This window comes from Pelobates fuscus, chromosome 11, assembly GCF_036172605.1.
Source record: "Pelobates fuscus isolate aPelFus1 chromosome 11, aPelFus1.pri, whole genome shotgun sequence".
NCBI lineage: Eukaryota > Metazoa > Chordata > Amphibia > Anura > Pelobatidae > Pelobates > Pelobates fuscus.
Window position 1 is genome coordinate 106,743,867 of NC_086327.1, and position 26,870 is coordinate 106,770,736.

At 41.9% G+C, this 26,870-nt stretch overlaps 1 protein-coding gene across 2 annotated transcripts in view; it reads left to right on the forward strand.

Moving 5' to 3' along the window:
- The first annotated feature begins 8,292 nt into the window (after nucleotides 1-8,292).
- Nucleotides 8,293-26,870, forward strand: part of VWA1 (von Willebrand factor A domain containing 1) — a 114,104-nt gene continuing 95,526 nt past the window's right edge. Inside the window, exon 1 of one of the 2 annotated variants that reach the window (XM_063436412.1) lies at nucleotides 8,293-8,787. In XM_063436412.1, coding sequence (XP_063292482.1) covers nucleotides 8,715-8,787 — 73 coding nt within the window. In that variant the 5' untranslated portion in view covers nucleotides 8,293-8,714. The remainder of the gene's footprint in view (nucleotides 8,788-26,870) is intronic. The other variant, XM_063436411.1, reaches the window with a different exon arrangement.

Here is a 26,870-nt window from a genome sequence, read left to right on the forward strand (position 1 = left end):
GATGGATGAGGTGTGGTGAAAGACTACATATATACACATGTCATGGGTGGTTCAGACTGAAGTGGTTGGGGAAGTCTTTTTTCGGCCTAGTCTTTATGACTCTGGGACATTTGTTTACTGACCCTTTGAACTTTCAGGCCAGGCAGATAGTCTTACTAAGCCCGAAAACATATTATTGCACTGCAGAACAATGAGGCTTGGGGGGAAAAAATCCACATTTAACTGTTTGTAGGAAAATGTTGCAGACTTTCCAGAATTTTGGAATGTCCAAATGTGTCCATTTTGGAATGTCCATTGACATATTTTCCAGAAAAAAAAAATCAGTATGGGAAGGAAATGGAAATATTATTATGCGTAATATGTCTCATATTTATCACAGAGGTTTTGTCATCGTGCCACTGAAATAGCTCCTTTGTTTAAGGCACCAACAGCAATGATAGTTTAAATTATAGGGTTTTGCTCCTTCGCCTGAAAAGAAATGAGAATCTTTGAGATGGACAATAAAACTCTGTTCCAAGCGATACTTAAACATAGACTTATGCATTATTATTACTATTTTTTTTTTTTTTATACGAATTGTGGTCCATCCAAATTTTGGCTGATCAGTGAGTCGTCCAAAGACCATAACTCCAAATCGCACAAAGACCAAATCATGTAACAACTGAAGTGGGCAATGAACGAGCTGGCTTGTTTGTTTCATGATCAGAAGCGCCACTTGTGGCGCTAAAAATTATATAATTGATGTGTAGAGGACAGCCACTAATCCAAGTAAATAGGTAAAATAATAGACAAGGGATCAACTGGACTGAACACTTTAAATACACAACCAAATGCTCAAAAAAGTAACCAAATGCTCAAAATCCAAATATTGACATGAACTGAATTTGAATGGTAAAATACTGGAATTTACTTCAATAAAAAGGCGCGCAAATGAACCGATCACTGTACTGCTAAATATATGTACATACAAATATTATGTATATATTTTGCAGTGCAATGATACACTAATTTTTACAGCTTTTTGGTGCCTATGAATCGATTTCTTGAATTGATTACATGGATAAAATGTTGACACGGGCAAAATTTGGCCATCTAAATTAAAACAGTTTTTGGATTCTGACGATTTTATTCTGCTGTGCACAAGTGTACTTAAAAAACGAGAGCATGCTTCCTAGTAAAATAGAGGATTATTAATATTTTTACCAATGTCCAGTGTTCCTATTTTGTGGAATACTACCTAATCACTATTTACACATAACCGCACATATTTTGTATGTTTTATTTTCCTTGAGATTATTTGGAAATTGTAACTTTTTAATAGAAATTTTAAAAGAAATTATTTAAAAATTATTGATCAAAGTTTCCTAATCTCAGAGACCCACTTCTATGGAATGGCTCCAAAGCATGCAGAGTTGCACTGAGCAGTCTCACCCACAGGCATATTTCACTCATCCCAAAAAAAGAAAAAAGAAAAAAAAACAGCCAACAGTGGAAATTATTAGTGACGTCCGATAAACTGTCAATGTGTAGCAAAATCCGCCTGAGGCTGTTGTGTTTTAAATCCAAAAAGGCCCTATAGAAAAAGGAAGTAAAAATGTCCTATTCTATGCAAATTTTTTCATAGTTTGTTGCAAAATTGGAAGCGCTTCAGACTGGGTTTTTTGCCTTCTTTTGGATCAACAGCAAAGCATATGTGAGGAAGGCTGAACTTGATGGACGCAAGTCTCTTTTCAGCTTTTCACATACATACACACAGACATATACATATAGACACATACAGACTGACACACACATACACACACAGATACATAAAGACACACACACACATACAGTCTGTATGTGTGTCTGTATGTATGTGTGTGTGCGTCTCTATGCATGTCTGTCTGTGTCTGTCTGTATGTCTGTGTGTGTCTGTGTGTCTGTATGACACACACAGACACATACATACAGAGACACACAAAGACACCTACATACAGACACACATACATACAGACACACACACACACACATAGCAGGGAGGAGTGACGTGCAGTCACTTCCTCCTAGCTCTGTCTGACATCATCACAGGGGGCCCGGTCGTGCTGTTAAAGAGCCCATTGCTGACTGGGCCCCCTGACAATCCATCTCCATCGGGTGGCCCTGACAGCATGGGCCACCCGATGGACCCCTTAACATGCGGCCACGGCGGTTTGCCGTGCGGGCCAGGGCCGCAAAAGATGATGGCGAGTACCCAGTCCCTAAAGTGACGGACCCGGTCGCAGCTGCGACTCCTGCGACCGCGGTATGTACGCCAGTGGATGTAGGGGAACAAAACATGTGTGGACTGGCTGACAATGAAATTAGTTAAGGTAAAGCTGACTGCACACTATGCAAATGCTCTTGCTGCTTCAGTCTCTCTAACACTGTGGCATGTTCCCTTTCTTCTACACTCACTACATACACTTTCTCTGTCCCACACTGTATAACAGGAGCTTCTTCCTGCTAGTAAGAAGGTTAGGAGAGGAGTGGACCAGCGAGTCCTTAGAAAAGCGAAGAGCTAGCACATCATTAGGCGCATTTATACCAAACTCAGGGTGCTGTCTGCACAGTATGCCCTTGGTTGGTCATCCTGCGTGATTGGCAGGTAGCCTGATGTGCATTCATGCCAGGCTGACCATCTAATTCTTATTGCAGACACGCCCCCTTTTTGAGCATGTTTGTCTTTTTGGGTGGTTCTGGTTATGTGATTCACATCAGTGGCCCACCCTTTTATCCCGCCCACTGAAATCCTGCTTCACCAGACACTGCTGTTAGGGGGTATGGATTTACTAAAAAGATGAAAACGAGAGATTAGCATAGGGTCTGTGTTTTCTGATAGCTATATCCTGAGTATCCCTCCAGCACCACCTGCACTAGATACATGACACTTGGAAGGTATAACTGTTTACTGTTTTCTGTTTATAAGATTCTGTAATTAGGCCCATCAGAATTGTCAGCAACAGGCCCAATGGGCTCTTAATCTGGCCCTGCTGACAGCCTGATAATGGTGGTTCCCAAAGCTGAAGCTGCACATGGAAAGCAGCCACCAGCACACCTACATTTCGCCCAAAGCTCCATGATATCTGGGTCCTCACACTCAACAAGATTCTTACCATAAACACGTGCCACTCTCAATGCGGTTACCAACTCTGATACTCTAATAATTCCACCTATAGGACTCGCTCATGTAACATCTAGTATACCTATAGTCCTTTTTAGTGTGCTACCTTGGCAGCTTCTAACCAATATTTTCTATCCTCATATACCAACTGCAACCTGACATATCTCACAACCAAGCTTCAGAAACCTGTATCCCACACCCTCCCTCAAAAAAAATAAACACCAGCATTTCAAGCTTGTATTTCCTGTGTGCATTCATAGGTCATTTCATTGATTGCTCCTCAGACTCCACAGATGTTGGTGAAATACAGTTTATGATATATTCAATCTACAACCTGGCTGAACATCAGAATTATAGTCCCTCTGTTTCAATTCCCACTTGGCAGACTTGATGGTATCCGGTGGAACCATCCTGTGTTTGATTATATACACTTGTCTCTTCCTGAAAGTCTTCTTGTATTGCTGACTCCTATGGTGATGACAGCCTTTTAAATCTGTTTGCTTAGTCCTCTCCGCATAGTTGATGCTTGTGACAGCCTCCTGCCCAAAGACTATGGACCCTGTGAAAAATAATGTAAAAGTCTCTGTTCTTGCAATTGGGAATATATGGTTCATTTACAGACCAACTGCACAAACCAGAGACCTCCCTGGAGCTTGTTAACACCTATTAACAACTTGGAAAGTTTCTCACCGCAGAGTTCTAATTGTTCGTCTGGGTGGCCGCAATTCCTATACACAACCACAAGGTAGCGGCCATCTTGTTCGCATGAACGCAGGCTGCGGTGTTTGGGCATGAATCTCCTGGAATTAAAATCGGATACAGAAACTCCCAAACACCGCTAGACTTCCATCATCGCCTGCGTTCGGTTCTATACAAGTTAGAAGAGCACTGTTCGGTGGGATCATTTGTCTGGATGAATGGAACAAGCTCCAGGGTAAGATTATTGACTCTGTTCGGTAATTTGTTCATTTTCAAACTACCGAACTAGACCGACCGCAAGCCCTGATTTTCTGCAACTGTTTTGGGCATGGGACCATGCCTGCGGTCGGTCAAATAAATGACTTCCATAGAATTTCTGAATCCCTGAACTGATCTGGGTGATTTTTGGATATGTTGGTCACTCAGATCAGGGCTATCAGGGGATGTGACATCTGACATTTGTGGGGATATCATGTGTTCTGGGGTACTTTTGGGACTTTTTAGAAATGTGTGTATTTTTCTGCCTGGAGATAATTGGGTTAATGCAGTTTCTAATCCAATTATCTCCCAGGCAGAGGGGAGGGATTGTTTGCCTTGTGTGGGAATGCCTTACATTGTAAATGTGTTGTTATTGGTTTGGAAGTGTCCCTGTCCCCAACAAGGTCCATGTGGGTGTACCCCTTCCTTGGGGACTTGCATAAATGGCCAAGTGTGGCACCATTAAAATCTATTCCAGCTTGTACTCCAAAACAGTGTGTGGTCCTGTTATTGGAGTGGAAGATTTACTCCTGTGTCTGCTGTTCTAGCTTGCAGGGGATTCAACGGGGGAAAGTCTTTGTAAGGACTAGAGCTAATTCCCCATTCAGCTCCAGGAAGAAGCGGTTCCAGAGCCCCAGTCAAGCCACGGTGACTGTGGGCAGAAGTGCTGTGGTTTGTCCCCTGTTTCAGCTTGGAAGCGGTCCTTGGCGGAGGTACCCAGTCGGGGTACAGGGAGCTCCGCTACAATGCTCCTCCCCTTCGCTAAATTTTTTTCAAGAATAAATCTAACTGTGGTAAGCGTCTTCTCCTTTGAATGGCCTGTGAATGACCCAACTCTGTCACTAACTTTCTGTTCTGTCTTCAGTCATAGTACTCCATCTAGTTTAACAGATTTGCTAAATTTAGATATATGTGAGTATGAAGAAGCTACTTTTCTCATGCTCCTGACCCTTGTCCATGTCTGGTATTGTGTGTTTTATTTTTTGTTCCTCACCTGCTCTGTAGTCTTTTCTCAGATTAGTCCGTTAAGCCCAGCCACTCTAAGGTCCGTGATACACCCTTTCCTATCGCTCTCTTTGCCTTTGTTAGATCGCTGCCTCTCACCTTACAGAGGATCCTCTAGCCAACTCTGACACAGTGGCAGATATAAACTTTATTGCATAGTGATTTTTAACCACAAATTCTGACTCCTTGTACCCAGGAACTTTGACATTAAAAATAACTTTTACAAAATCTCATTCAATAAAAATTGAAACATAAAAAAAAGAAAACAAAAGTAATGGCCAGTTAAAAAAAAGTAACATGTTTTACAACAGTTGAATATCACACCTAGTATGTGTAATAGGTAATATTCTGATATTATTGTACTGATGTGCAAAGTGTAGCAATTATAAATAGGAACAAGTAGACACTAGAATTGTACTTCATTCTATAACTCATTTTCTAATTTTGGCATCCGAAGTGTCTCCTTCCTACGCAGATCTGAAAAGTATTATTTTGGTATTTGTCTAATAATGAGACATGGCTGAAATTAATTTAAAAGTGTCTCATTTCAGACAGACAAGCTGATACAGCTATGTAATCAAAGCAACATCAAATGGCGTACACACCCAGGGAGAATGGAGAACACACCCACAGAGCTCGACGAAACACAAACACAGGGAACTTAAGCAAGACGTACTACCTGCTTCCCTACGACTGGTCTACAAGACCACAGTCTTGTCATACTTGGCCAGCCACTCCTCTACCTGTTGCTGGACTTAATCTTCCAGCATTAGGCAAAAGGAATAATGTTTTGGCAACTCCAGGAGTCCAGAGAAGTAACAAAATAATAATAATAATCTGTATTAAATGCATCAAAAACATAAATGCAAAGTGTTTATTTGTCAAGTCTTATTTGTTTCCCATGCACTGGTAATTATTAATAGATGGGATTGGAGGAAAGGGTAAGGACCATTCACAGCCAGCTATTTAATTATATTTTTTAACAATGGCGTACTTGACAAATTATCCCTCTAACTGAGCCGCATGCTGGTCCCACATAAGGTTTACACCAAAAAACTTACTTTTTTTTTTTACTTTTTCTTTTTTAAACCTGAGAAATTGCAATGCCATTTAATAAATATCTAATGGTATTCCCGTTTCTATGGTTTCCTACGGAGCGTTTTTTGCATTTTTCCTTAAGAGAATATTCGGGTCAATTTGCCCACACATCAATCAAAATTGCATTAGGCTCTAGTGAATCGACTCTTGAATTTGAAACCTGGTCACCTGACCGTATCCTTAGACAAACTTGAAGTCCTGTTTCTGAATGTTGCTTCTCATTCACTGAAAAAGGTGAATGAAAGCTTCTCAATGAGAAAACACAGGATTGTGGGAAATTAGCATTTTGCTCTAGGCGCCTTCCTAATTCCGTTTAAAATTGGTGAACAAGGGAGAGACGTTACAGCGCAATAGCATTACACTAATGTGAGGACCGTCATAATGTACCCTAATGAGCAAGTGCGTGTTTGTAACACCTTGAAGATATATTATTTTTCATTAAATTGTAATTTCAATAGAAATCAGAATGACAAAATTTAGGCTAAAATAGTCAAACTGTGACTGTGCGTGAGTTGGAGAATAGTCCGTATCAGTTATTTTGACCACAATTTGGCCTTTGGATTTCAATTCACTACAATACGGAGTTGAGCTAATAACCCAGATTCTCACTAATTCTTCCAGGAAGGTATGAGCAGTCTCAGCTCGTGGAACACTTCAATAAAGGACATTTAAAGACAGCTATCTTCTTTAAATCAGTGAATTATATCCCTTTTTGCTCTCCAGTTCATGATGGAAACTTGCAGGGTTATTCACTACAGTGAGAATTCAAGGTGAATTTGAAGTGAATTGCTGACTTGAGGTCAAAATAGCCGAACTTGAACAATTCTCGAAGTCAGTTACTCTTAGTTCAGTTTCTCTGGTCTCAAATTCGATTTGAATTCACTTTGAATTAAATTTAAAGTTTCACTTATTTGACTGTTTTGTTTTTTTTTGTTTTTTTTTATTATTATATTAAGACGAGGTGGGAAATATTTTCTGTACCAATGTACAACAGGAGAGAAAATTATAGAATGGAAAACATTAATTTACGATCTTTTTTGTTTTTTTATTTGACAATTTTTATTACGTTTTCAGCGGTAATAAAAAGAGAGGGGGATTTTTAAGGGGTAAGATGACATTAATAGAAGCAATACACTTTGATTCATCATAGGTTACATTGTTAATTTACAATCTTTATAAATTTGAAATTTAGGATGAGATGCAGGTTATAAACAATTTATTTTGGAGTATTTGCAGTGGCTATGCAGGTACTGCTTCCAAAGAAGACAGAGAGCAATTAACAAGATGAATATGTTTTGGCAGTACAGTTCAGGGTGAAATAGGGTGAGTACAGTCATAGAAGAGGGACTGCAAAAAGTGGGATGTTAAATTAGTCTAAATATATACTTTAGCGCAGGGATGTCCAATCTTTACTGTTAAGATAAGGTTAGACGTTCAAAGTTGTTCATTAAACCAGGATTGAATTTCACATTTTAAACTAAAAATTCAGAGCTGGAGAACCAGCAGGGTTGAATTTTTTTTTTTCACCAGTTTTGCTGTTTTGATCAAAAAATTTGAAAGCCTCTGTGTTCAACTCTAAAATTATAAGTAGGTAGCACTGAACATGTCAATGGACTATGGCGGGCATAAAATCCTGCGAAACGCAGGGGGTACGATCCTACACCCATGTTTTATAGAAACTGTTTTGCTAATTTTAGGCATCCATCCATTACAACAAGTTTTCTGTCCAAGAGGTTCTGCAGGAACTATTTAGGGATTGAAATCATAATATGATTTTTAAAGTCTGAGATACTGATTTCTTAGAATAAAGTCTCAGTTGTTACCCTGCTGAAGTTCTGCAATTACAAAAAAATGAAAAGAAAAAAATACATGTGAATTTCTGCTCAGACTGCAAAATAAAAAAAATATATATTAATGGGATTATCTTGATTTCCCTGGCTTGAGATGTTTGCATGTTTGTACATATTTATACAGCTGCTGCAGTTTGGATTCCCAAATCGCTGTATGACTAAGACACAAATTAATTCTTAACTAGAGAGCAGTAGGACCTGGAGGGAATCTTACCCTCCCTAGTGACTGAGTCCACAGAGGGTGTGTAAAAGAATCCAATGTGTACAGCAAGTGATTTAGCCTTTCCAAGCTATGCTTACTTCCACACACATGGGGCAAGGATACAAACTGTTGGATGAGTTCTCTGCTTGTTACTGTAACAGGGCATTCTATGATCTGCAAGTTAGGGGCACAATCCAAGCCTCACATGGTTAAACCTGGGATCTCTGAAAGGTTTGCAGAAGAACTGTTTTGCAACCCATCCTAGCTCTGCCTCCTGGGGAGAAGAGGGTGTTAGCCTTGAGGACAAGTTTTAGAGAACTGTCTTGTCTAAGCAATTCCCCTCCACAGATCTACCCCCAAGGATGATACTAATGAGAAGACTCTGATGACCCTTATAATTAGTATGCCTGTGTTAAACAAGTGTTGGTTCTACAAATAGGAAACCCACCTATGTCTTGTTGCTATGATTGTCTGTCTAGCACTTTACCTGCACTCCCTGTTCCTGGTGGCAGTAGGACAGACCATCCCAGAAGCAGGTAAGTGGCTTTATCTCTCTATTTAAGATACTGCTCCCCTGTTATGGGTTTCTGTGTAAATTCACATTGTCAGTAACTTTCCTGATAGCTCAGATAGTCTTGTATTTTTTTTCTAAAAGATTATTATGTGTAACAGGGAACAAGCTTGAGAATGTGAAATTTGATCTTTGTAAATATTTTTTTTTTCCTCACAAACCCATTAACTATGATCATGAATAGGCTGCTAGTAGTTTGTTTCAGAATGAATAGGAAGATTGTTCTATTTTTTTATGTTTATTTTCTAGTAATTTATAAACTTCAAAGAGATGTCAATAATTTGGCAGGTGATTTACTGAGCTTCAAATTTGACTCCCGATTGCAGATTTCTGGAATATTAGATTTTGACACTATTTATTTAAAAAAATATTTTACCAGGAAGGAAACATTAAGATAGATTTCTCTCGTTTTAAAGTATGTCCTGTGCCCATAAACACTGCATTGTCACATTAGGGTACAATATAATATTACAAATAAATAAATAGAATAAAATATCAATTTAACACATAACCGGTAATAGGAATAGCAATAATGATATTTTTCAAAGAAAAGTCTGATGCATGTTTGGTGGGAAACACTGAATTTAGTTTCTGCTAAAAAAAAGAAAAAAAATGAAAAAACAAGTACAATATGTCACAACCTCTGGCAACAAGTGCCAAATTGCCCCTAAACGTGTCCATTTATATTTGTCCATTACAGTTTTCCTTGTTTTAAGTTTCAAACTGATGTTCCAAATAGATATTAATTATTAGTCAACTGCAGGTGAATGGATATAAGTTTGGTGATGTGATTGGCTTGAGAGCCCAGCCAATCATTGGTTCACAGCTTCAGCAGAATATTACAATCCGCCTGTGTGAAGTTCAGACTTTTTTTTATTTTTTATTTTTTATACATGACAATTTTAGAGGGCAGTAAATAAGGACACTGGCATCTGTTGGCACCATTCCAGTGTAACTCTCCTGCCAGTCTAAGAAGGTACTTGCATATATTACGAGGTGAGCAAAGGGGGTTTAACTCATTTCCCAGTCACCCTGGCACACTTAGGGGTGTGGAAATAGGAAGTAAGCAATTTTTCCTTCTGCGTTCACTCCTAGGTATTATCGGAATCCCATGAACATGGTGTGTGAAAATAGGGCGGCTATTGTGCTGCCCTCATCAAGTTACAGGGGTTTTAAGACATATCTTTTTTTAACTTACTATGCCATTTTGGGTATTGCTGGCTAGGTTGCCATTTTAAAAAGTGCAAAAAATGTTTTAAATTTAAAGGACCACTATAGTGCCAGGAAAACAAAGTTGTTTTCCTGGCACTATAGGGTCTTTAGGTTCCCCCCACCCTCAGAGTCCCACTCCCACTGGGCTCAAAAGGGCTGAAGGGGTTAAACACTTACCTTTCTCCAGCCCCGGGCTCCCTCGGCGCTGGGGAACTTTCCTCCCTCTGCCGACGTCATCCGCCGAATGCGCCCAAACCTCCCCCCAAGGATGACACTAATGAGAAGACTCTGATGACCCTGCTAATTAGTATGCCTGTGTCAAACATGCTTTGGTTCTAGAAATAGGTCTTGTTGCTATGATTGTCTGTTTAGCTCTTTACCTGCACTCCCTGTTCCTGGTGGCAATCCCAGAAGCAGGAAAGTTACTATATCTCTCTATTTAAGATAGTGCTCCCCTGTTATGAGTTTCTCTGAAACTGCTATGTTTACAGCTGCAGGGTTAACACTAGAGGGACCTGGCACCCAGACCACTTCATTGAGCTAAAGTGGTCAGGGTGCCTATAGTGGTCCTTTAACTGTAATCCGATACTGGCCAAAGCTCCGTACATTGCTCTCCACTCCCTGACTGGTGTCACCGGAGCTGCTGCGAGGACCACTCTGATGCTTCTCATAGAGAAGCATTTTATTGGATGATTTATTTCACTCAGAGCACATGTGTGCGCTCTGAAATGATAAGGGGAGGGAGGAAGGAGTTTTTTTGTTTTATTTTTGAGCAATTTCAGCTGTGGAAGGAGGTGAGAGCACTCCTTGCAGGCTGCTACCTACAAGAATGAAGTTCATTGCATCGATTGTCAGTGCTCTGACGGCAGACGTAATTTTCGCACAGAATTAAAATTAGGAAGCTTGGAACAGAATTGTGTAATGGGGTGCAACTAGCCCTCAGGATAAAAGTGCAAATATCTCTGGATGTGAAGTGTTTCAAGCAGAAACAGTGTACATGTAGACCCCTACCACCATGACCACTTTAAAAAAAAGTGGTCATGGTGGATAGAATAACTCATAAATATGGACCCTGAGGACCCTCATGCTATTCAAATGCCCTCCTCTTCCCACTGAGGAGGTGATGTAAGAGTGGGGATCTCCCATTACGTTAATTCTCCCAGACCTCACATCATGTTTGGAAGTAGTGGAAATCATAATACCGGTTTTTAGTAAATTAAAACTGTACGCACCATAACCACTTAAACAGATTTATGTCACTCTGATCGCTCAGCAAGGGATAGAACAAGGAGAAGGTGGGAATATACTGACCAACTTTATCAGAAAGATTTTCACACCACTATCATGCAGGAAGGAAATGGATGGGTGTCATTCTATGCTTTAATTTAGGAGTTAAACTTGGTCAGCTTTGGAAGAGTTAAGTATATGATGGGATGTAAGGAAATTTGGAAAACAAATGATGTCCCTTTTTTTCTTCTTAGTTTTTAAACGGTAATATAAAACAAAGGAGATGCAATAATGTTACATTATGATGGGTTCACTTGTCTAGTTAAAAATAATTATGCAATTAACCCCTTAAGGACAGTGGCAATTGTCCAAGTACTGAACCAAAACAAAACCTATAATTTGTTCTGTATGATTGTTCAGCCGTAATTTAAGTGTTTCCCTTTAAATGCACCTATACATATTTATTGTTTTTTTTTTTAAAAGGGCAGAAATGCCTTTCTTTTAATATCCTGTATGTATACCTAACACAACATTAATTCTGTAAAATGTGGAATAACTAATTTTTTTAAAGTTTTTGATTATAATAATTTTTACACATCCAGTGCTATTAAAGAGAAAAAACTCAAACTATATTTACATACCAGTCCTGACTGTTAAACGCCTCATATGGCTAGGACAGGGATAGGCAACCTTCGGCTCTCCAGATGTTGTGGACTACATCCCCCATAATGCTCTTACACACATAATGCTGGCAAAGCATCATGGGAGGTGTAGTCCAAAACATCTGGAGAGCCGAAGATTGCCTATACCTGGTCTAGGATCTAGATTAATTATTGGTAGTTAAGGATAACCCTATATCAACCCCTCCAACTCTATTCCAACCCTAACCCTATGCCTACATTAACTCTAACTGTATACCTACCCTTACCTTACCGCTTACCTTAACCCTACAGTATCCATAACTCTAAAACAGCATTAACCCTTTCCCTAAGATTAATTCTAAAAAAGAAAAACCCTAACCCTACTATAACCATACCCCTAACCCAAAGGAAACCCTCTGCTAATATCAGGACTGATATCTTTAGATGGGTTTCCTAGTTATAAAAGTAGAGTGGTATGTTACCACCATCTACTGGCTGTTTTCAGAATTACAGGCATATACCTGTAATGATGAAAATCAGGCATTCCTATTACACTGTGATCGTCGGTGCTGAACAGCCAAGCATCGATCACAGTTGGCATAGGGACATGCTGTGAGATCCTGTCACGGTTTGTCCAGACCAAGGTTTGTCCAGACATTTGTCTCCCTTGAGTACCTGCCAGCCCAGAAGCAATGATGCTAAATGGGATTTAAAGGGCTGTGAGTAGAGCTCACAGAACATACAGCTTATCGGCCAACCTTGGGCCAGAAAATGTGGCCCCAATTGACATTGACTGATACCTAAGACTACTTGGTGTGAACAGGGATTTAAAGGGTATCTCCAGTGCCAGGAAAACAATCCGTTTTCCTGGCACTGCAGGATTCCTCTCCCTCCCACCCCCCAACCCCAGTTGCTGAAGGGGTGAAAACCCCTTCAGTGACTTACCTGAGGCAGCGACATGTCCCACGTCGCTGCCTGCTCCTCCCCCGCCGCTCCACCTTCTGCCTACGTCGGCCGGTGGGCGAGAATGATCCCGCCCACCGGCCAAGGAGACCTAATGCGCATGCGCGGCAATGCCGCGCATGCGCATTAGCGCACCCCATAGGAAAGCATTGAAAACGATTTTCAATGTTTTCCTATGGGGAATTGAGCGACGCTGGAGGTCCTCACACAGCGTGAGGACGTCCAGCGACGCTCTAGCACAGAAAACCTGTGCTATAGAGCAGGAAGTTCCCTCTAGTGGCTGTCTAATAGACAGCCACTAGGGGAGGACTTAACCCTGCAAGGTAATTATTGCAGTTTATAAAAAACTGCAATAATTACACTTGCAGGGTTAAGGGTAGTGGGAGTTGGCACCCAGACCACTCCAATGGGCAGAAGTGGTCTGGGTGCCTACAGTGTCCCTTTAACTTTGCTCACACCACATTGCAGCAATAGACATATTGATTTCTATCTATTTATACAGGGGACTCCCTGCTGAGAGCAGTCACTCTGTGCAGGAAGGCATGGAAAGTCCTAATGCTCTGTGGGGGTTAAAATATACTTTATCGTAAATATAAACAATATTGTGCCCCAACCTTCCATTTCCTAGTTTAGTGACTAGAACCTGATAAATCTTGATATTAATGTTTTATGCTTATTGCTTTAAAAACTCATTGTAATTCGATGCATATAGAGGACGGATCATTTCTTACTCCACCCAACCTGGAATTTTGTTGCACTTTCATTTTCTCTTATAGTACTCATTGAAACCATGAAGTAAGTTGGTGTTCTCTTGTAATGGTCAAATTATGTAAAGAAACATGCATTAAGCGAATGTTGTAATTGCCGTATGGGTCAAGTGGTGGCTATACGTTTTAAGTCATGTTAAAACAAGCATGTGATTAAAGGGAAACTGTCACTTTTCATGGTTTTTAAAACTATGTTTACCTATTCCCTATAGTTTACAAGATCGTGTTTGTGAGGTATGAAAAATAAAATTAAAGGAACACCAACATGTATTCCTAACCCTATAGTGTCACAACCACCATTTAGGTGGCGCTCCCCCCATTATCTCCCTTAAAAGGTAATAAAACTTACTTATATCCATCCCCCCGATGCACCTCCTTGCTAACATCAGAATGTATTATTTCAACCAATCCAATGCTTTCCCATAGGTAAAGCATAGGATTGGCTGAAATTGGCATGGAGGCCAGACGGGGGCGGGGTCAAACGCCGGTTTGGACAATCAGCACCTGCTTATAGAGATGCATTGAATCAATGAATCTCTATGAGAAACATTCAGTGTATCCATGCAGAGCGTGGAAGCATCTCCAGTGCCCCAGGAAGCACCTCCAGTGGCCATCATGTAAACACAGCTTTTTCTCTGACAAGTCAGTGTTTACATAAAAATGCCTGCAGGGAATGATTATACTCACATTAAGCTGTAGTTGTTCTGGTGACTATAGTGTTAGCTTAAAAGAAGAAATCTACGTCTCTTTCCTGCAACTGGGCGCCTCCATCTTACCACCCTGGCAATCATGGTCTAAGTTCTGTCCTTTGCAGTCAGCATATGCAGAGTAGAAATGAAACACTGTTGATGCATAGATTGCTATACTGATACCCATTTATGGAAGTCGGACTGTACAAGTTTGTTGTGATACCCCGGAGAATATCTCACAGGGGAATATTCGCTAAGCGCTGACACTGTGGTTTGCAATTTCGACTTGAAACTTGGGAACGTTTTTTTTTATGTGTTTTAGCAGTCATTTTATTTGTTTTCATATATACTGTCATTTGTAGTTATTTACTTTTTCGTTTATTCCTATTTTCTTGCGCTCTCTTTAATTGGTTTTCTAGTTATCACATTAGAAATTAAACAATGCGTGCCCTGGCATTGCCTGGACTGTACCTGGTGTCCATTTCTAAATATTTAATATAAAAAGAAAAATGAACATCACATGATAATAGTTAATACAAGTTATTCGTGAATGTCAATGTTTTATTCAATGCTGAAAATTTCAGATAATTGAAAGTTCCTTTTTTAAACGTTAGCCAAGTTAAGGAACATAACATACACATTGATATATTTCTGTTAGGCTAGCAGTCTACCATGCGTTTTTACATCATCATTATTAACATTTTACCTGCAGGGCTTCCTTCCCTAGAGTAATCATTGATGATTTAGAGCCCCATTAAACTATTTATCAGCATTTATTTGAAATGTGAATGCTGAAATGGACATCTAAACGCTACAGAGCCACCACAGATAACTTCTCTATTACCCACCCAAAGCCATCGACCTTGAACAGAATGACAGGCTAACATTGTGGAAGTGTACCCTATGGCTGCAGAGAAGGTCTTGGTTGAGAGAGAGCTTTGTTTTTTGACTGCTCAATAGCATTTGATAAAAAAAATACCTGAAAACCAGCAGTGGAACTAATGAACAGAGGGCCCTGGTGCATGGCAATTAACCCTCTCCATATACAAATTAGACTGACACATTTCCCTGACGATTAACCCTCTCCCTAACCCTCTCTCTTTGTAAATAAGCATTTCCCTTCTCAATTTAGATTGGCACATTCCCCTTCCAATTAATCCTCTCCACCAATTTGGTGGCCACATTTACCTTACAACTAAGCCCTTCTTTACCCCCAAAATATATCTTTTCATTCTCCTTGCTATACACACAGTGAGGAAGGGCCCTCCCCTGGCTCCTAAAGTGTTTGTCCCTCTCATATGTATGTCTTCGATGCCTCGTGTGTGTGTGTGTGTGTGACTGTCTGCCTGTAACTGTGTGTGTGTGTGTGTCTGTCTGTTTGAGTGAGTGTGTGTGTGTGTGTGTGTGTGGCTGTCTGCCTGTGATTGTGTGTGTGTGAGACTGTCTGCCTGTGACTCTGTCTGTGACTGTCTGACTGCCTATGACTATGTGTGTGTGACTGCCTGCAACTGTGTGTGTGTGTGTGTGTGTGACTGTCTTCCTGTGACTGTGTGTGTGTGTGTGTGTGTGTGTGTGTATGACTGCCTGTAACTCTGTGTGTGTGACTGTGTGTATGTGTGACTGCCTGTAACTATCTGTGTGTGTGTTACTGGCTTCCTGTGACTGTGTGTGTGTGTGTGTGTGTGTGTGTGTGAGAACGTCTGCCAGTGACTGTATGTGTGTAACTGCCTGCCTATAAGTGTGTGTGTGTGTGTGTGTGTGTGTGTGTGTGAGAGACTGTCTTCCTGTGACTGTGTGTATGCCTGTAATGGTGTGTGTGTGTGTGTGACTGTTTGTCTGTGACTGTGTGTGTGTGTGTGTGTGTGACTGTCTGCCTGTGACTTTGTATGTGAGTGCCTGCCTGTGACTGTCTGTGAATGACAGTGTGTCTGTGAGAGAGTGTGTGTGTGTTTGTGTGTGTGTGTGTGTGTGTGTGTGTGTGTGTGTGTGACTGTCTGCATGTAACTATGTGTGTGTGTGTGTGTGTGTGTGAGTGTGACTGTCTGCCTGTGTGTGTGACTGTCTGCCTGTGATTGGGGGATGCTGCCTGTAACTGTGTGTGTGTGATTATCTGCCTGTGACTGTGTGTGTGTGTGTGTGTGTGTGTGTGTGCGTGTGTGTGTGTGTGTGTGTGTGTGACTGTCTGCCTGTAACTGTGTGTGACTGTCTGTAACTGTGTGTGTGACTGTGTGTGAGTGATTATGTGCCTGGACTCTAAAGACTGTTGCTATTATTTTTGTGTAAAAATGAATTATATTGTAAGGGGCTGAGCAGGGACTTTAGAGGGAGAGGCAGGTTTTTTGGGGAAGGGTGGTGCAGGTTTTTTTTATATAATGGGGTAGGACATGCGTTTTGTAGAACAGCGGGCAAGAGAGGGGTTTTGTAGAAGGGGACTGTCAGGGTACGTGTGGTCTCTACCTCCGAAAGAGGTAGAGACTTAGCTGTTCCTCCATCCAGACGGCCTGATGGCTCCCTTCCCCACGGTCTATCCGGTCATGCAAGGCCGGCCGCGAGGGAGTGACTGCCTTTTACAGCATCTAGGCAGGAAGTTGTCATCAGGACACTCCTCCGGAACGACCTGTCACTCAATTGCTGCAGGACCAATCAGGACGCCTCGGAGGCGTGGTTACTGCTCTGAACAGGGTATTTAACAGAGCTTCTTTCATTAGCTCATTGCCCTGTCGTGGTTCTAGCTTGTTCTAGTCACTCAGTGCTTGTGTATTCTATTATCCCTTTTGGTTTTGACCCGGCTTGTTTACCTTACTCTGCTTATCTCTGTTACCCTTGATTCGGCTTGTCTCTCGCTTACCTGTCTTCTGTTACCCTCGACCTCGGCTTGTCTTTGACCATTCTATACTGTACTACTTACGTTAGTCCGGCCATTCTAAGGTCCGGTATACGTATCTGGCTACTGTTTGTACTCTGCGTGTTGGATCCCTGTCCCGATCCTGACATTACGACAGGGCCAATGGATCCTGCAAGTACAAACAGTCAGCTGGCTTCTCCTGATCCTAGGTTTGAAGCCATGGATCACAGAATGGATCAGATGGCGCTTGCGCTACAGGCTCTATTATCTCGTGCCAATAACCCACCAGAGGAGATACGTAATACCCCTGTTTCTCCTGTCGGTTCAGGTCTAGAGGTAGCCACAGTGGGTGCTTCTTCTCGCATTACCCCCCCAGTACGCTATGGTGGGGCTCCTGAGAAGTGTCGTGGTTTCTTAAACCAAATTAGTATCCACTTTGAATTGCAACCTCGCTCTTATCCTACAGATAGGGCAAAGGTAGGATTTATTATCACCCTACTTATTGAGAAAGCTCTGAGATGGGCCAACCCATTATGGGAGTACGATAACCCATTAGTTTATAACTATAACGCCTTTGTAACTGCTTTTAGAAGAACATTTGACCCTCCAGGTAGAAAGGTTAATGCAGCCAGATTACTGTTGCGTCTGAAACAGGAGAACCAAACACTGGTGGATTATGCACTAGAGTTCAGATCTCTGGCGTCAGAAGTCAAGTGGAATGAGCAGGCGTATATGGATGTATTTTTGAATGGCTTATCTGAAGTAATCCTTGATGAGGTTGCTACCAGAGAACTCCCTGAGAATTTAGCGGATTTAATTTCGTTCATCTCTCGTATAGATGAACGTTTAAGAGAGAGACAGAACACTCGAGAGAGGAACCGGAGACCTTCTTTTAGGTTAGCCCCCGCTTTTCCAAGTCCTGACTCCACGGTATCTTTGCTTCCTGAACCTATGCAGATAGGGTATACCCGCCTCTCTGAGGAGGAAAGACAGTACAGGAGAAGAGAGGGTTTGTGTATGTATTGTGGAGCTAAGGGTCATTTACTCTCGAACTGTTCTAACCGCCCGGGAAACGCTCGCACCTAAGTCTCTCTAGAGGACTGGCCTTGGGTGTTTCTATTTTGTCCTCTACTCCTAATTATAAAGATCACAGGCTTCTGCTACCAGTTTCCTTAACTTGCGGGAGGGAAGTAGTAAGGGCTATGGCTTTGATAGATTCCGGTGCTGCTGAGAATTTTATCGACCAAGCCTTTGCTAGTAAAAACAATTTCCCATCCCAGCTAAGGGAGACACCCTTGGCCGTTGAGGCCATAGATGGTAGACCACTACTAGACCCTGTTATCTTTCGTGAGACCATACCCATTGAGTTAAATGTTGGTATCCTACACGTGGAGAATTTATCTCTTCTGCTCATTTCGTCTCCTTCCGTTCCCATAGTTCTGGGGTACCCATGGTTGAAAGAACATAACCCTATTATCGATTGGGAGTTAGGGGAGATACTCTCGTGGGGCCAGGGCTGCCAGGATCGGTGTTTGTGCAAGGTTTCTCCATTAGCTAATATTAACATACAGGAGAATCCTACTCAGTCCACAGAGAGACAAATACCAGACCTTTACCTAGACTTAAGGGCAGTGTTTGACAAGAAGAATGCCGATTCTTTGCCGCCACACAGGTCATTTGACTGTAAAATTAAGCTTCTACCCGGGACTATGCCTCCGAGGGGCCATGTATATTCTTTGTCTGTTCAGGAAAACTCGGTTCTAGAGGAGTATATTCAGGAGAATTTAGAAAAGGGATTTATCAGGAGGTCTTCTTCTCCGGCCGGGGCGGGGTTCTTTTTCATTAAGAAGAAGGATGGCACGCTGAGACCTTGTATCGATTACCGAGGCTTGAATAAAATAACTGTCAGAAATGCCTATCCTATCCCACTGATTACCGAGTTATTTGATCGTCTTAAGGGCTCCAAAATCTTCACCAAGTTAGATCTCAGAGGGGCTTACAATTTGGTGAGAATCCAGCAAGGTCACGAGTGGATGACGGCATTCAATACCCGGTATGGCCATTACGAATACACTGTTATGCCATTTGGACTATGCAATGCTCCTGCAGTATTTCAAGATTTGATTAATGAGGTACTTAGGGAGTTTCAGCATGATTGTGTTATTGTTTACCTGGACGACATACTAATACACTCTAAGGAGATTGAGACTCACCATAGACAGGTCAGAAAGGTGTTACACAAACTTCTGCAACATGGTCTATACTGCAAATTGGAGAAGTGCAGTTTTGATCAGTCTCAGGTAGACTTTCTTGGGTACGTGATTTCTGGGGAAGGTTTTAAAATGGATCCTGGTAAACTCCAATCTATTTTAGACTGGCCTTTGCCCAAAGGACTCAAGGCTATCCAAAGGTTTATTGGTTTTTCCAACTACTATAGGCGCTTCATTAAGGGTTACTCCTCTATCATTGCGCCTATTACCAATATGACCAAACAAGGGGCTGATACTAAGTTCTGGTCTGAGGAAGCTCTTGGTGCTTTTAAGACTCTCAAGGAACTTTTTGCCTCAGCTCCCATTCTAGTTCATCCTGATACGACTCTGCCTTTCTTGCTCGAGGTCGATGCTTCTGAGACAGGAGTTGGGGCTGTTCTGTCTCAAAGGTTAAGGGTGGATAAACCGTTACACCCTTGTGGTTTCTTCTCAAAAATTTTTCGGGGCCTGAGAGCAGATATGACATCGGGGAGAGGGAACTGTTAGCGGTCATTAAGGCTTTAAAGGAGTGGAGACATTTACTGGAAGGGACACTACACCCTGTTACTATTCTAACGGATCATAAGAACTTGTCTTATATTGGGGAGGCGAAGCGCTTGTCCGCCAGGCAGGCTCGCTGGGCCTTGTTCCTCACTCACTTTAATTATGTACTTACGTATAGACCTGGTTCTAAGAACTCTAAAGCCGATGCATTGTCTCGTCAATATGAACCATCCACTATAACTGAACCACTTCTGTCCTCCATAGTTCCTAAGGGAAATATCATCGCGAACACGAATCTCAGGATTCACTCTCCATTGCTTTCTGAGATCATGAAGTTTCAGCATTTGGCACCCAAACAGACCCCTGGGGATCGACACTTCGTTCCTGCCGCTCTCCAACTGGAGGTGCTACGCTGTCTCCATAACAGCAAGGTGGCTGGGCATCCTGGCATCCGCAAGACTTATGCGCTGGTCTCTAAAGATTTTTGGTGGCCTGACTTACGCAGGGATATTAAAGAATTCACCGGGGCATGTGAAGTTTGTACCAAGACCAAGCTACCCCATTCGCTTCCATGCGGATTTCTGCACCCTTTAGAGGTTCCTGAAAAGCCTTGGTCCTGCCTGGCAATGGACTTCATTGTTGATTTGCCTATCTCTAAAAAGCAGACTGTCATCCTCACTGTGGTAGACAGATTTACTAAAATGGCTCACTTCATTCCCTTACCTAAACTCCCATCTTCGCCCGAATTAGCGGAGATATTCGCCAGGGAGATTTTCCGTTTGCATGGGATACCTTCCCAGATTGTCTCTGACAGAGGCTCCCAATTTGTTTCCCGTTTTTGGAGATCATTCTGCTCCCAACTAGGCATCAAATTGAATTTCTCCTCTGCCTATCATCCTCAGTCCAATGGAGCTGCTGAACGCACTAACCAAAAAGTTGAACAATATTTACGTTGTTTCGTTTCAGAACACCAGGACGATTGGGTCGGTTTGATTCCTTGGGCGGAGTTTGCACATAACAATCTCATTTGTGATTCTACGCATTCTAGCCCTTTTTTCTTGAATTATGGCTTTCATCCTTCCATCCTTCCTTCGGAGTCTTCTTCTCAAGGGTGGATGTGGATCGGTGGATGTTCATGTTGCCAATTTAAGAGAGTTGTGGGATCAAACTCGACAAATCCTTCTGCACAATTCTACGCTGGTTAAAAAACACGCTGACAAACGTAGAAGGGCAGCACCGGTGTTTGTTCCAGGCGATAGAGTATGGTTAAGTACTAGAAACATTCGGTTAAAAGTGCCGTCCATGAAGTTTGCTCCTCGATATATTGGACCTTACAGGGTACTGTCTCAAATTAACCCAGTTGCGTATCGTTTAGCGTTGCCTAATGCCTTACACATTCCTAATTCATTTCATGTTTCCTTGCTAAAACCATTAATATGTAACAGGTTCTCCTCCACGATCGCCCCTCCCCGCTCAGTTCAGGTGGAGGGTCAGGAGGAGTATGAGGTCAATTCCATTGTTGATTCTCGAATCTCCCGGGGGAAACTGCAATATCTGGTCGATTGGAAGGGTTATGGTCCTGAGGAGAGAAGTTGGGTACCTCAGGAGGAGGTGCATGCTCCCCGTCTCCGCAGGGCGTTTCACTCTCGATTCCCTTCTCGCCCTGGTGTATTCCGCCCGGTGGGCGTATCTGAGAGGGGGGGTACTGTCAGGGTACGTGTGGTCTCTACCTCCGAAAGAGGTAGAGACTTAGCTGTTCCTCCATCCAGACGGCCTGATGGCTCCCTTCCCCACGGTCTATCCGGTCATGCAAGGCCGGCCGCGAGGGAGTGACTGCCTTTTACAGCATCTAGGCAGGAAGTTGTCATCAGGACACTCCTCCGGAACGACCTGTCACTCAATTGCTGCAGGACCAATCAGGACGCCTCGGAGGCGTGGTTACTGCTCTGAACAGGGTATTTAACAGAGCTTCTTTCATTAGCTCATTGCCCTGTCGTGGTTCTAGCTTGTTCTAGTCACTCAGTGCTTGTGTATTCTATTATCCCTTTTGGTTTTGACCCGGCTTGTTTACCTTACTCTGCTTATCTCTGTTACCCTTGATTCGGCTTGTCTCTCGCTTACCTGTCTTCTGTTACCCTCGACCTCGGCTTGTCTTTGACCATTCTATACTGTACTACTTACGTTAGTCCGGCCATTCTAAGGTCCGGTATACGTATCTGGCTACTGTTTGTACTCTGCGTGTTGGATCCCTGTCCCGATCCTGACAGGGACAGGACATTTACACATTTGTGTTTTTTTACATTTTAAGGGGGAGGGGGGAGTGCCAAACACAGGATCTGCCCCAGGTGCCAAATGCTTTTGGTACGCCCCTGATGGGAAGCGTTCAGCGCCTCCATGCAGACCCAATCTAACACACTGCCCCCTCCCCACATTCTAATACACTGCCACTAAATCCAATACACTGCCCCCAAATCCAATACACTGCCCCCTCCATTCTTATACACTGCCCCATACATCAACCCCAATCTAATACACAGCCTCCCCAATCTAATTCACTGCCCCCCAATGTAATACACTGCCCCCCAATCTAATACACAGCCCCATAACCTAATACACTCCCCCCTCTCCCACCACTCTAATTTAATACACTGCCCTACCCCCCACTTTAATACACTGCCCCCTCCGTCCCCCAATTTAATACATTGCCCTCCTCCCACTCTAATACACTGCTCCCTACATCAATCTAATACACTGCCCCCTCTCCCACCACTCTAATTTAATACACTGCCCTACCCCCCAATTTAATACACTGCCCCTTCCTTCCCCCAATTTAATACATTGCCCTCCTCCCACTCTAATACACTGCTCCCTATATCAATCTAATACACTGCCCCCTCTCCCACCACTCTAATTTAATACACTGCCCTACCCCCCAATTTAATACACTGCCGCTTCCTTCCCCCAATTTAATACATTGCCCTCCTCCCACTCTAATACACTGCTCCCTATATCAATCTAATACACTGCCCCCTCTCCCACCACTTTAATTTAATACACTGCCCTACCCCCCAATTTAATACACTGCCCCTTCCTTCCCCCAATTTAATACATTGCCCTCCTCCCACTCTAATACACTGCTCCCTACATCAATCTAATACACTGCCCCCTCTCCCACCACTCTAATTTAATACACTGCCCTACCCCCCAATTTAATACACTGCCGCTTCCTTCCCCCAATTTAATACATTGCCCTCCTCCCACTCTAATACACTGCTCCCTATATCAATCTAATACACTGCCCCTTAATCTAATACACTGCCCTACTCTAATTTAATACGCTGTCCCCCTCCCCAAATTTAATACACTGCCCTCCCTTTAATTTAACACACTGCCCCCCCCCCTCCCGCCACTCTAATAAACTGCCCCACTCCCTCCTCCAAATTAATATACTGCTCCCTCCCTCCTCCAAATTAATATACTGCTCCCTCCCTCCTCCAAATTAATATACTGCTCCCTCCCTCCTCCAAATTAATATACTGCTCCCTCCCTCCTCCGAATTAATATACTGCTCCCTCCCTCCTCCAAATACACTGCGAGCAGTAGGTACGGGGGAATGGCTGGCGTCCTCTGCAGACATATATTCATTGTGGGCCACAAGTGTGAAATGCTTGGTCTAAAGAGAAACATCCCCAGTTATACCTCTGAATGGAGATGTTATTATTTGTTAACATTCTCCAACACACTGGTTGAGGTTTTGTTACAATGTACTAAATGGTTCTTTTTCACTTGAAGAGAAGCAGAGATTTAGTCAGCAGTAGTTTCTTGGCATAATTTTGCATGCAGACCTTGCTACATCATAAATAATTCTGGCCTCTGGGCAGACGCTGTAAAGTTTATAAACTGCAATTTGAGATAAAGTTTGTTTCATGTCATCTGTATTGAAGTGTCTGTGTGATATTACAGAACAAATTTAATATGATTTCAGCTGCAGCATTTCACAATATGACCGGTTATGGTATTGATCGTCTTGAACTGTGATTATCAGACAAGATATTTGTTTCTCTCCTGTGAAATGTCTTGTTTTAAAACAATAATTCTGTTACCTCAGAAATGTCGTACTGGAAAAGAAATATGAACACTCAATGTAATCAGTGCTACTGCCATCCCACGTACTTAAACTCTCGAGGAGCAGTGTTGACCTATGCCAGTGATGGCTAACCTTGACACCATAAATTGTTTCTGGACTACATTTCCCATGATGCTCAGCAAGCTTTTAGAGTCTGAAAGCTAACTGAGCATCATGGGAAATGTAGTCCAGAAACAATTTATGGTGCCAAGGTTAGCCATCACTGACCTATGCCATCACAGTAATCTGTCCTTTTAGACTACTATTTCAAAATGGAGTGGCCCTCTCTATTACTTACTGTAGGTCTACATGGAGTTGACAAAGTAAAAACATGATGCAGGTTTTGATCCTAAAAAGAAAGAAATAAATAAGCACCATAACCACTACAACACACGGTAAATACTCATACAGTTTACATAGTTACATAAAGACTGAAAAAAAGACTAACGTTCTTCAAGTTAAACCATGAAGCCTTTTCTTTTGCCGTTGATTAAAAAAAAAATGCAAAAAACACAACATTTTGCCATTTTCACTAATGCAACAAAAGGAAAAATTGCTTCTTGACTCCATAATGTCAATAAGTTCTGATTGGATCAAGAACCTGCTTACATGCATATCAATACATATCAACATATATGAATATTAAATATAAGCGAAAAAAGAACCTAAGCCTTTTTAAAATGTATGGATAGAATCTGAATAACAGTTTAACTTGTTACTTGGTGTTTGCCGGGTGCTGCGCCCCACCTCCCCTCAGTCGTCAGGAGACCTGGAAACTACAGCCTAAGAATTTCCATTTGCTTTCCTGAGCTCAGCTGTTTGCTCTTAGCCAATAAGCTAAGCCTTGCACTGCTGGGCTTAGCTCTCTGAAGAGAGTTTCCGGCTAGTTGGAAGCTAAACTGCCAGAAAGTAACAGGACCGGTTGTCTTATTGACAGCCAGTGGGGTGTAGCAAGGTTAATTTTTAAAAAGTACCAATTTCTATTGAAACCTGTACTTTTTGTAAAATGAAAAAATAGGACACATTCTTAACACCTAAAGCACTTCACCACACGTCCCTTTAACGTAAAGCCACAGTGCTTTTGGGATCTTGAGTGTCCATTTAAATTGTTCACGTCTTCCACTTTGAACCAGTTCCCTCCTATAAACATTGTATCCCACGTGTTCATGTTTGAAAAGGATTTATTGCTTTCTATCCAATTGAGGGAAGACCAAGAGCATGAAGTGGGACAAAGTAAAAGAATTCTCTAACCCTGAACAAAATGTAGTAGGTGTGCAGTTTGGCTTAACCCACTGATGGTGCTCATAGATTCTCCTTCTTCACATTTATTTCCAACCACACAATGTACATAAAGTGTAGCAAGAAAATAAAATGCTTTACACAATTCATATCTATTAGTTTTATTATTTTTATGACCAATAGATGTAAAAGACAAAATGGGTAGATTTATCTAGGCAAAAACTGCAATTTTGGGTGCACCTGTTTTTCCCTTGATGAATTTGCTATGCTGCTGTTTAAACACCAAATTGTAGAGAATTGGAATTTCAAAAAGTATGCTAAAAGAACCAAATAGTGACCAATGCTGAATGTAGAATATTTCCAAATTCATATTATTGTCTAAATTTTGTAAGTCTATTTTCAATTCTCTACAGTTCAGCGATTAGCAAATAAACTTTAAAATACATTAATGTTTGCTGATCTGTGCATATTATCTACCTTGAGGGCCATTGGTTAATCCACACAACATTCTGATCCATATGGTGGTGACTATTGTCTAATGAGGATGGCATGGTGATTTTATATGAGTTATGGACAATATGTATTACATATTGCAATTGTTATGGCAATCAATGCTCACTTCAAACCTTCCCTCTGCTAAGCTAGTGTGAACCATGTGTAGTAGGGGTGGGCTAGGAAAAGCTTAACTCGACACCTCGTCCAAAACATTCCCTCGCATTTTCGAATCAACGCATTGGAAAGTGACATCTTATGCTCAATTAACTCCATTAAGAAAGTGCCAAGAGATACATTGTCCATTTATCCATTTGCCTTGTTACCTGGTCCTCTTGTTGACCACCTTTGTGGCAAGATAGACAAAAAAATGTTGCCTGCATCTCTTGGAGATGTTATCCACCCTAGCTTGTTCATGTTGTGTATTAAACTGTAAATTACTCTGATTGTTTTAATCTGTCAGCCTTCGCTCTTACTGGAAGCTAGAGCACATCACCAAGACCTGGAATCGATTTAGATCAGGAATGTCCAATAACAGATGGACCATGGTTGAACCTCTCTGCTCTAGATCACACATTCCCAAGATTCTAGGCGTTCCACCCTACATCACACAGCTGGTGGAGAAAACATGTGCTTTACTGAGGATTTGTGTCTATATTGCAATATATTATACTTGCTATTTCTTCATCTTTTACAATGAAACTGTCTATGAGCAAACCAAATGTGAAACAATGCTTTATTCCAGGGGTCATTGTATCATCTTTTACCATTCTATGATCATGCATGAAAGTAATGTTACATGGAAGATACATGGGGCACAGTGTAGATAGTCAGTTATGGTGAAAGTGGGATGTAGATCATGGTTCTGGCATTGGAAGATTAGCTACATTCCACCATCTAGACCTCTTGAACTGTCTATGGTACATCTTGCCACCTGTTCCTGACTCGCTGCATTCAGTTTACAACTTTCTTGATTTCGAAAAAAAAGCAGCTACATGACCACCAGTCCACTTCGGCCCTTTTAGTTAACTTGCATGGGATCTTACATGCTATTCTACCTATTTAATACCTGCTACATTTGAGTTTGAGATGTG